This window comes from Amblyomma maculatum, chromosome 2 (assembly GCF_055883805.1).
Source record: "Amblyomma maculatum isolate TAMU_Amacu chromosome 2, ASM5588380v1, whole genome shotgun sequence".
NCBI classification, from domain to species: Eukaryota; Metazoa; Arthropoda; class Arachnida; order Ixodida; family Ixodidae; genus Amblyomma; species Amblyomma maculatum.
In genome coordinates, this window is record NC_139345.1 from 154412943 (window position 1) to 154425085 (window position 12143).

At 41.7% G+C, this 12143-nt stretch overlaps 1 protein-coding gene across 1 annotated transcript in view; it reads left to right on the top strand.

Moving 5' to 3' along the window:
* The first annotated feature begins 700 nt into the window (after positions 1 to 700).
* The window catches only part of LOC146200209 (uncharacterized), a 99863-nt gene continuing 88420 nt past the window's right edge, over positions 701 to 12143 (top strand). Inside the window, exons 1-4 of the mRNA XM_084592297.1 lie at positions 701 to 721; positions 1726 to 1875; positions 3771 to 4014; positions 8655 to 8855. Of these exons, the coding sequence (XP_084448423.1) occupies positions 701 to 721; positions 1726 to 1875; positions 3771 to 4014; positions 8655 to 8855 (616 nt within the window). The remainder of the gene's footprint in view (positions 722 to 1725; positions 1876 to 3770; positions 4015 to 8654; positions 8856 to 12143) is intronic.

A 12143-nucleotide genomic window follows, 5' to 3' on the forward strand; every position in this document is an offset into this window, starting at 1 on the left:
TATGCCTTGTACACAGGGGCTTGAACCTCGTCAAGTGAAGTGTTTTTCACTTTTGTTCGAGCCCCTGCCGCTTTGACGGAAATAAACTGAATTGAATTGAATTGAATGCTTGAAGTGGCGGCCTGATATAAATTATTGTCTGGAAGGCTGATTCCTAAAATATTTGTTATTGAATTGAATAACAAATTTCACCCTCCAAACCATTTTTTATGCAGTTGCGGTTTGCAAGATCATGTAATATATTTTGAACTACTGAATGTTAAAATGCGTCCGCGACGTTTTAGAAGAGGTAATTTTCTAACAAACTAGCACAGACAGCATGAAGCCATAAGAGAAATAACTTCACCTATATTTGTCTTCTCCTACTCAGGTTGTTTCAAAATTATGCTGGCAATATCTTTTTTCGATAGTTACGTACGCCTTAGAAAATATTTTATTGATTCAAAATGGGGAATGCATTATAACGGTACGAAGTTCGATATTATGAGCTAGATTCATTATGTGGCAGAGAGGAGCCGGTAAGGCCGTGAAAGTCAGTAGAAATCATGGACTATTCAACCCAGCACACAGAGTGCAAGTGCATTTCGAAATTACAAGCCAATCGTAGTTGGCGAATGTATGATTCTGTCCATAAATAGCTTGAACGTAAAACTAAAAATGCCTTAACATCGCTGAAATGAACTGAAAAGCGTTAACAAAAATGCCGTGCTCAATCTGTAAGGTGAGACTCTATTTGATAGTGTTTCAATGTCAAACGTTAGAAAAAGAATTTGGCATCTCTTCGGTCATTATAGTCAATGAGAATGAAGAATTTGTGTTAAAGATGTGTGAAATGGGTCGGCTTTAGGAATGGGACCACCGATTTATTTACCTGATGATGTTTATAGCATACTCCTCATATGCAATTCTGAAGATTCTTAGACGTAGCCCCTTTCTGCTCCATCGTACCTTCATGCCTGCTGGCTAGTTCTACGTTTCTGCAACTCGGGACAAAAGTTGATCCTGAAAGTTATGCCTGCACAACCAATAAGGTAACAAAATGTCCATGCCTATCACGTATGGATCGGGAATTATAGATGCTCTTGATATCCATGATAACATGCCCATTGCACGCCTTCTACCTGCCTAAAACATCGCCACTGCATTAGTGTTTCTTTGAAAACCACGTGCCTTTTGTAGTTGGCCAAGAACAGTAATATATTAAAACAAATGTGATGGAAATGCGACTGCAGAGCGCCATGGCTGACGCATTAACTCAGTGCATGAAAAAAATAGATCAAACGGGGCAAACCTGGCACTGGAATTGGGTGCTTGCGAATTTGTGCTCAAAGAACTACAGCTGTGAACGCAATCTCAGTTGAATTTCACTCAGGCTTTACACTCTTTCCTTAGGAAAACATCCGCCTTGTATAGCCGGCGCTTGTTCTAAGGCTAGCAGCGATTATCAGCATGCTGCTTATTTAAAATTTACTAAATAGCTTCCTTTCCATCATTCCTCCGAAAACCTTCATAAGAAACAAGTAGGTGCTATTTATAGAAGTTGTTTCGAGGGGTACCTATCAAATTTTTGCGTGCAACTGACCAGAATGAAATAAATGAAACGTCAAAAATGTCTTCCAAAATATTGGTGCCATATATAAAGTATTGTAAACATCCGCGCTCCTAATTACCGAACTTCACATTATTAGCTGTTTCTCGAATTATGGTTTTCACTTGCTTTTTCAGGTGTACACCAGACAGTTCCCGCAGACGGCTCTGCCTCTAGACAACCGCGGCTACCGCGAAAAAGTTCTGCTCTTCCTGGCACTCTCGTACAGCGTGCCCTTCTGCCTGCGTGTCAGCTCCGTGGTCGCCGAGTCAGCATCCGGGCTACGGGTACGGCATCCACTGCTCTTGAATTATTTTATTACCGAACTGTCAGGACCGACCAAGTCCCGACACGTGTAATCCGTTGCTGCACATTCAGCCAGCTAGCGAATACTGGGTATGTTCCGGCCGCCAAATCATTTGTCACTGGTGCCCGCGCATCATTTAGAAAAACGGATTAGACGGTGACAGGGGATCGCTAGCGAGTCCCGCGTACTTCGAGGCTTAGCGATTACAGGCTCTATAGCCTAACGCCCTGAGATATATTTGAACTGGCAAAGTAGTCATAAACCAAACACCGCCAATGTCATCTTTAATTCCATCACACGGGAGGTAGTAGAGGTCTTTTTTTTGTGCGCTGATTAATCGGTCATCTTCACAGCCCGCTTTGATGCATCAATTGTTAGGGTGCCCTACTGTTGGTAGTAAGGATGGGGGTTTGAACCAAGCTGCGGTGGCCGCGTTGCGATCGAAGCGAAGTGCAACTCGTCAGCACGCTGTGCCACGTCAATGCACCTGAAAAAAAAAAACCAGGCTGTGTAAACTTCTGGAGCCCTGCAGTTGCGGCGCTCTTCATTTCCTTCGGCACTGTGGGCGTAACCCTAGAGATCTGTTATCCTAATGCATTTATTGAGCTAACCATGGTGGTAATTGCGCTAAAGGAAAACATAGCGAAGTATAATGGCCAGGCCAGTTTTAAATGAGATCTGTGATGATGAAAAATGTCCCATTGTTCAATGTGTTCATTTTCGTTCTGAGCGGGGGTAAAAAAAAAAACACATTTTATCATTTTTCTTTCCACCCGCCATGGAGCATTGATGCCATCATCATCATCATCATCATCATCATCTCGATTGCGAAACGACCAATAAATCATGTGACCGATCTATACACTGCTGCAAAAAGCCTTACCACATACGTAGTTCATGCAGGAGAAACCTTTTCGGCAATATGGCATGAGTGGTTCCGAACTAATTCAGAAAAGTATAACCCAGCGTAATGAATGTATAGTTGTGACTATTTGAACACTCAGTACCCTTATCTTGAGAAGGATTTCTGAGCAATGACTGTTTGGTAATAAATCCTGCACTCGAACTCCAGGAACGTTCCTAAATACGCAGTTTAAGGAACAATACTTCAACCCACCAAGGACTATCAATGACAACCCTTTATATATCGGCTACGGCGAGCTAACATGTTATATCTAATTATGGGGATTTCTAACACCATCTCCACATACACCCAACGCTATGTTGATGTGATTTCCAACTTTTCTGTAATTTATGATGCTCCTCCATGGAAGAAACTCAAAACTGACCTGTCTAATAGAAGAAGGCGTGCCACTTAGTGCATAGTATAACCTAAAAACAAGACCGGTGTAGCGACACGTTATGTAATAACAAAATTTGATAGAATGCACGCTCTCCGGAGAGCGGAAAGTTAGTTGTCAGCCTGCGCATCACAAGCTCTTCTAATTGAGAGCTCACCCCATAACGCTGTTTTATTTCGTCTTAACGTAAATAATACCAGCATTGCGTCACAACACTTTGTATGGAAAGAAATGGCTTGTGCAGAAGATTATTTTGTTAATCTGGGACTGTTGATGAGCGGTGCTACTGCACGTGTCGGTACGAAGTCACTTTATTGCATCTAGACGCCGTTCTAGAACCGACTTACCGCCAAAATATATTCTTTGTCACATCCACGTAAAAAAACATTTATGTTATAAAATATGAGGTAACGTTTTTCTTAATATAAGTGTTTGCAGTGAATGGTTATTACAATACTGGGAAATAGGCTGACATATCAAACGTGGCCACAATACTTTATATTGCCACAATTATGACCCTTTAGGAGTGCCTGTCTAGAGTAAAGTAACCAAAGACATGTTGCTCCATCCACAGTACATAATGCAACTTTCGGGACTCTTGGAGGCTGCCTACTGGTTTGGTCACCTGGCCGTTGGCGTCGTCACGGGCACTGTGAGCAGTACCATCGTGCTTCTTTTCATGACACTTTCCGATTCGGAAGGCACCACATACTTCGCATCGGAGAATCTGGACGCAGGACTCCTGGTCGTGACATTCCTGCTTTTCTCCTGCCTCTCCACTCTCCACGCACTGCTCGTGGCTAGCCTCTTCCGTTCACGTAAGTTTAACGGGGGACACAGCATCACTGCCATGATGGAAAGCAATTATGGGGCGTTAACTACTGCGGCATTATACTCACACGCTACAGTAGAGTGGCTCTCCATTGGCAGTTTCACAAAGCCGGAAATCGCGCTCATTGAGGCAACGCGAAATATCATCCCCGCCGGGGTGGTACAGTGGTTACGGCGCTCGACTACTGTTCCCAAGGTTGCGGAATCGAATCCCGGCCTCGGCGGTAGCTTTTCAATGGAGGCGAAAAGCAAGACTCCCGTGTGCGATGTCAGTGCACGTTAAAGAACTTCAGGGGTAGAAATTACTCCGTACCAATACACTACGGAATCTCTCACAGCCTGAGTGGCTTTGGGACGTTAAACCCCACAAACAAACAAACAAAATATCAGCGCAACCGGCACAGCCAAAGACCTTGCCGATGAATCACGAGAATTTAACTTGATGACCATGCTTATACTGAAGGAAAGGGAGTTTGCGGGTGTATCCACTGCCAGGTCTTCATCACAATACATTAAACTTTCATTCCTGCATCCGAACAGTAGTGCAGTTTCTAACAGTTCTTAGAACAAGTACTCAAAGAAGAATTCAAGCGCGAAATTGGAATGGAGCATTTGGAAGTGTTTCAATCGGGAACCGATTATGAGATGTTTATCTATTTGTCTGCCTAAGCAATGTCTCTTCTGTTATAACGCGTGAAATTTCTTTTGGGTACGCAAAAAATGTGCACCAGTTTTACTCGTTTACTATTCTTGAAAAGTAATTTTACCAATTGCGCCAAAGCATTTTCAGAATTTTTCTCCAGTTGCTCTAATAACCGCAGTGATTTAAAAAAAACGCACAACGGTTTATAAAACGTGATTGTTCATTGTAATCGTTGCGATTAAATGCTAGAATAAACAGGAAAGAAACATAATAGTGGCAGCCGGCACATAATGATTTAACAGAACGGGGCGAGTTCCAAGATTACAACATGCAATAAAAACAAATAGAAAGCTCTTAGGAAAGCATTGCGCCACCTTGAGGCTTCTGCTTAAAGCTGCCACAACAGGATCTAAAACGAGTAAATTGATTCTTCGGGAAGTTTAGTTATTCTGTGTGTGCTTTCTATATTTCATTCAAATGATAACGCGTGTTCTTGTTTCTAGCATCAAGTTACTGACGAAAAAGTAATAAATTCAGATGCAAGTTGTGGTGGTTTGATTGTTTAGAGATATGTGTTTTAAATATATGACGGGTACCGAGAGGTTCTATGTGTTGCAAAGGGGTAGAACTCCTCTAACAGACGGTACATCCTTGCTTTCGGAGCCGGTACATTTTACAGCCAGGCGGACATTGTGCGCATGATACAGCTCTGTGATTGCAATACTGATTGTTTGCTTGAAAATTGTTAATGCAGTTTAATGCCTTACTTCTTGAGAGAATATTATACCACAAAATTGAAGACCGCAAATTAGAGGTAAGCACACGGATTTAAAACATTCTTGATCACCAATGCCGTTCAAAATACCCCAACATAAAAAAAAGCATATATAAATATTTGTTGAATTATTTCTCCTATTACACATTTACAAAATGGCGTCCCTTGGATTTTGTATCCATTAGTTCCTCAGTTTTTTGGTTTGATGATTAAAAATATTTGACGTTAATTTAGCGATGAAAGCGCGCAGCAACACCATTTTATGAGATTGAATGCACTCAAATAGGTTTAGAATGCGCATGTTTTTGGCGCTCATTAATTTGGACTACAGTGCCGATTAAAAGTATTTTCGAACTTGGTTCGCACAATTGATGATGACGGCCTCAAATCTGGCAATAAAGGTTGTTTTCCAAAAGCAGAAATATTAAGTTCATTAGTTCACTTGAAATAATAAATAGCTTTAATGTTATCATATATCCGATGCACTTGCATGTACCACAGCAATGTATATATAATGAGAAGTATGTGATGAGAGGCTAGTTGGTAAGGCATTCTGAAGGCATAAAAGTAGAGGTCAGAAGTATTGCCTTCAAGTGCCGTTTAAGAAGCATGACCTTCTCGCTTCGGCGCACAAGATAGCAGAGAAGGTGTCGGGAGAAGAGAAAGGACGCTGGTTACTGGAAGGCATTGACTTTCTGCAGAGTGGTTACGAAGAGAAAAAGGATGGCACTTCCCTGTTGAGAAGAGTAGCCAGCTGCCTTAATGACCACGGACATGGTTTAATGTTGGTCGATAAGGAAGGCGACTTTGTGGTCATGTCTGAGAACCTATTTGGTGAAAAGGCCCCGTTTTAGCTTAAAAAAAAAAACTTCAGGCCTTCGCCTCAAAAACTAACCGAAGCCAAAGCCAAGGCTGTAGCCCTTCTTGAGAAAAAAATTTAACACCTGAAAAATTAAGTCGACAAGAACAAGGTCTATGTTCTAACGGTAGTCTTCAGTGCAAAGAGCCGCAAACCGGAGTGTCCTTTTCAACCCATCGTGACCGAAAGAGGTACTTGGCAAGTAATTGTCAGCAGGTATCTGCAACGGCACCTGAAGATCCGCACAAGATCAGTCGCTTTGACAGCTTGGCGAAACGTTTTAGTGAGAAACCTTCAAGTATCAACTCAAGTTTCTCAATAGACATTGAGGAATTGTTCTATTCAGTGTCCCACGATAGGTTGCTCTTTGCGGTCCGCAACTGCATCGAGCGTATACAGGAGTGGTGTCCTTCCAGAATAAATGCGGCATTTCCGTCGACAGTTTTCTTGAATTGCTGAAACTATATCTTTCTTCTGCCATTGCAACTTTCAAGGACTAGTTTTATAGACACCGTCGAGGTATATGTATAAGTTCGAGCGTGGCGCCTATTTTAACTGAGATATTTTTAGCCAAAGTTGACACTGAACCTTCGTGCATTCTTACTGACGACTAAATCACGCATGTAATCGGATACCTTGACGATTTTTTAATCCTTTTAAATATTACCCTGACGATGGTCTACAAATAATTACGAATGAAATTCCAGCGTCCTTCAAATCCGCAGCCTCTAATTTGAATTTTACCTTTCAGCTCCCGGAGAGCTCTCGTTAACAGTTTTTAGACTTAAAATTGTTATTTCATAAAGAGGGCTATCTATGCTGGGCCAATTTACCAAGAACGAAGAAGGCTCTTTTATCCTATTATTGTTGCCACTCAAAGCTCGCAAAGCGGGGAATCGCAACCTCCTGTTTAAGATCCTTGTTTGTCAAGTCATGCCCACACATAGTGAATTGTAGTTTTACCAGTCAAGTAGATCGGCTTTACTCTGCGATTATCCTGCTGCTCTTCTGAACAGTGTTGCAAAATCTTTGCTGCAAACCCTACGGTCAAAACGAAACCAACAAGAATTCACTAAAAGCGTAATGAAGACGATTGAGGTCCTTCCTTATCTGCACAAGACATCGCACGGTTTGAAGAAGGTGGCGGGGAAATTTGGTGTCAACGTGTTCTTTTCCGCCCCAGGTAAATTGTCTCGTTTATTCTGATTAACAAGCAATAACCTGCAAAAGAAAGTTGGGTGCAGAGTCAACCACAGACGTAAGTGTGTAACCTGTAAAATAGGAGTTATATACAAGATCCCATTCAGCTGTGGTTCCGTATATGTAGGGCAGACGGCATGCTGCATCAATAAAAGTCTTCAGGAGCGCAGTAACTCTTTGAATCAGCACAGTGGGCAGCATTTAGCAAGGCACTGCTACTCTAGTGATGTGAATGGCAAAAAATGTATTTTGTACGCCGCTTTTCAACCAAAGAAAGTATATAGGCTGCGCGAAGTACAGGAAGGCACGCGATATTTTTGAAGCCTGGCAAATTGCTAGATACGGTGCGGCAAAATGTGTTAGCGAGGCATCAATTCACCTATATCAGAACGAACTTCACTTTTTGGGTTGATAAGATAGGGTACTTTTGCTTTTAGCATTAAGTTTGAGCGCGCGTTTTGCTCTTGAACGAAGGATGTTTCGTTCAATAAATCAGTTGTTAGCCTACGCTTCTCCGGTCTGCATCTTTTCTGCGTCCTGTCTCCTGAGTTGTTTTATGTCTTCAGAAAGTATATATAATGCAAATATTTTAAGAATGATTTTTTTAAACGTTCAAGAAACACTAGCTTTAGGTGAACGGCTACAATCATCGTCAAACATCTTCAGGGCACAAGATCAGCTTTTTAACAGTGTAATGTGCAGAGTTCCGGTACATATAAAAATTCTAAAGACCTTCCTCGCTGTAATCTACAAGGATGCCTTTTACTAGCAGGCGACGTCAATCATCAAAACCTCGGCTGACGAAAATCATCCGGATGAGCTGCTTTTGCGCTACGTTTGAACTGTGATATAAGGCATATTTTAGTGTAATATCCATTCAGTGCGGACCCCAAAATTCTCCATAGAATTCTTCCATCCTGATAAGAAATACAGAATATTAAGTAGGGAAATGATGCCCTAGGTTACTCACCGGGCTTTCAAGCCCACTTTTCAGGGCTCTCCATAAAGAGGTATCTGAACAGGAGCAACGAGGCGTTGAGATATTTTCTGAAATGCACTGCTTTTTAGAGTAACTACACAGTATATATTACTCATCTCGGCTGATCAAGATCAGACTGTAGCTCTACAACTGTCTGCTTTTCTTTCACAGCAAGCATCGCCGTGACGTTCGCAGTCATCTATTGGTTTCCGATCATGCTTTTCACACCTTGGCAAATGATTGAAGGTTACGAATCACCACTTGGCGGATACCTGTACGCGCCTAGGAATTTGAAGCTCCTGTCGTCGGTTACGCCCTGCCTTGGAGTGTACTGGATACTGAAGATCGTTGGACTTGCTCTCGATTACGAAGGTGAATATTCACGAATTAAGATTACCTTGGGACACAAAGCCCGATAAAAGCGGCCAATCGGAGTAATATAACGTTTGGAGCAAAAATAGGATTTTTATGTGGCTTAGCAGTTTTCCACAACTGAAATTTATTGATCTCCACATTTCATTACACAAGTCACTCATAATTTTGGGTATTATCTTTCAAGGGAGAAATTTCAGATGGTAATAAAAACGCGCCCAAGAACGCTACATTGTAACAGTTCGGCGCCAAACAATTTTAGCGCCCGACATAGGCTCCGCCTTATAGGAACTAGAGATAGCGACCTGCGGATATTTTTATACACGCCCACTCACTACCATGCAAGAAGAGAGCTTTGTCGGTCTAGTTGGTAGATGTTGAATAGAACGAACAGATGGGACGAGTGGGAAGACGAGACGTGCGCATTTGCCGGTCGCGTCTGCCCACTCGTCATGTCTGTTAGCGCTGTTTCTTTGTTCCTTTTATTACGATAAAGCCGCAAGTTGGTGCTTCTAGCGTACAGAGAAGTGAGCTTACGGACAGTTTACGTTGTGAAGCCGGCCTCTGAAGGGATAACGCTCAATCCTGAATGTTGCCGTACAAAGAGATGTCGATTCAGCACTAGTCTTTGTTTTGCACCAGCAAAGGAAAAGTTTCAGAAACGCATTATTGCTACTTGCCGTAGTTTTTCAATCATTTATAAAATATATTTGCAAAATGGCATCGAATTACCACAGAGTTGCCTTACACGTACTTTAGAAAACACTCCACAATGTATCTTAGTGGCAGTCCTAATTACTTTTGACAGTGGGAGAAACTTGAAAAGCAAATGTTTTGCAACCCAATGGAAGTTCGTGCTACGTTTTTCTATGTGTTTATAAATGTATCTCACAACATTGCGCAGTTGCCTTACAGTTATTCTAAACAAAATGGTTCCAAAATTAGCTTCGTATGGCAGTTTCTCCTACAAAGTAAAAAGGCCGGAAAAACTTCGAAAGAGCAGTTTTGCCTCGGGTTGGAAGCTTAAAGCATTTCTATCATTATATGCGTATGAGTGTGTTACAAAATCGTAAAGACGCCTCACAATTCAGACTTGTTTCAGAATCCTTGGCGTCTTAGCTTCGCAAAAGGAAGATTACCGAACGCCGTCATGCACATTGCTACTCGTCTAATTGATGCTTACGTAACTTTTTCCTGCTGCAATAAATAAATCCTCATTATCACCTAACATACCATCTAGCATGTAAGACTGCAAGAGAAAAATAAACGCTCACTTGTTCTCAACTCGTAACAGTGTAACTTGCGTGTCATAGTGGTTTTCTGTTTGGTTGGCAAAGACAAGCTCATGGGTTCAAAAACCGGCTGCAATGCGAGGTTTTTATTAAGAAAAATCGATCACCTCATAAAGTTCAGGGATGTAAAATATGGGAGTCTTAATGTTATTATTTATATCACGTAATAATCAGTTGACTTAAAGGCGTGTCGTTACACCTAACATGAGCGTCGTGGTTCGTTTGAAACTGTCTTCGGAAAGCATGTGCCTGTAACGTCGCTTCCTCGTCGAATTCCAGTGTCATGTTATCTCTCACGCAAAACTTCAACGTTATTGCGTAATACGTTCAAATTTATCGATAGACCCATGGCTGCGGTCGCTGCCGCTCAAATAATGCATGCGATGGGTAAAAGAACGGTTAGGCACTGGCGGAATAAAGCAGTGCAGCATGCTTAACCAGTGGCGATGCGTGGATTAAAATAGAACAGTAAAAGCTAAACGTCATAGGAAAGGCTGGGGATGGATGCCGAGCCACATCCGGAAGCAGAACGCACCATATTGTTTTCACATTTATACGTTACCCAGTTAAAACCTGACTGCCAGACAAAAAAAAAAAGGGTAAAGTGCCGTCGAACCTGATGTGTAAAATGCCGCTTCTGCGTAGGTATTTATTGGGATGCGTAACTCACTCAGTTACCGTTACAAATATTTTCTGGTACTTTTCTTTTCCGCTAGCCGCCATCGCAAAGCGACAACTGGCGCTCAAAACCATGGCCACCTTTACATAATTCCAGCAGTATCAGGCGTTTAAAAAAGCAATGATAATAACGGGTAAACTAATTGTGACGAGTCATAGCTCTTTTCGCAGTTTTGCTAATACCGCGTATTCTGCAGACCTCATCGCGCGGCAATCACGTGAACATTGCAGTTATTGAGAATTATTCAACTTTCAAGGTCAAAATCAAATTTGAAGGTCAAAGGTAATCATTCTTGAAGGGTAAAGTGGTCAGTTAGTGATGTAGTCATGTGCTCATGCACCCGCTTACCATAGCAACAAACATTGGGCAAGGCTTGCGCACAAAGGCTGTCCCATTAGTCCTTTGATTATGCTGAAGGTCACTTGGACAAAGCCATGCGGACCATGTATTTATACCAAGAGGAGTAGGGTTGTCACCTCGTCTTTTATTTATTTTATTTATTTGTTTGAAATACCGTAAAGGCCCAGTATAGACATTGCATCGGGGGGAGGGGGGGAAGCAAATCAGGGTACAAAAAAACAGGATAACAGATGATGTTATGGTTGTATGTGAGGGAAGTATATAACTAGTCAAGTACTCTTTATACAAAACTGGTTGTCTCTTTATACAAAACTAGGAAAACAATAGTTGGGCAAGCAACATTTCAACATAATAGGAGAACTCTTAAAAGAGAAACATGTGCAGCGGTTTCAGCAAAAGAAAAAACCATGCACATCGCGCATGACAGACACTACAACGCTGATCATAAATACAGAAAATAAACCAGAGAAAAATATTATAAAAGAAACATTTGAGATCTCACCGACTCAGACACACAGATGACACCGAAAGAATCAAGAAAAGGAAACTCTACACAAGGAACGACAAAAGCGCACAAATCGACTATGGTGCGTCAGATGAAGCTATCAATGCTGCTTGAAATGCTGATAAATCAGTCAAAACAGCGATATTAGACGGCAGCTGATTCCATTCATTTATTGCTAAAGAGAGGGATGAATATTGGTATTTTTTGTTCATGTGAAAAATGGGAGGATTTTGTTTGCATGGTCAAGGTGGGATCAGATGCGAAGAGCAGGAGAAAGATGGGAGCGAGCAAATTCCGAATTGCTATAATATAATGTAAGAAAAGATAATCGCGCAAAGTTCCTTCTGAAAGCGAGCGATGGCAGATTTAAAATTTATTTAACTGTTCATACGCTCTGAAACCTTGAGTAGGATGATGTAATGAATCTTGCTGCTTTGTTCCGGACGGATTCA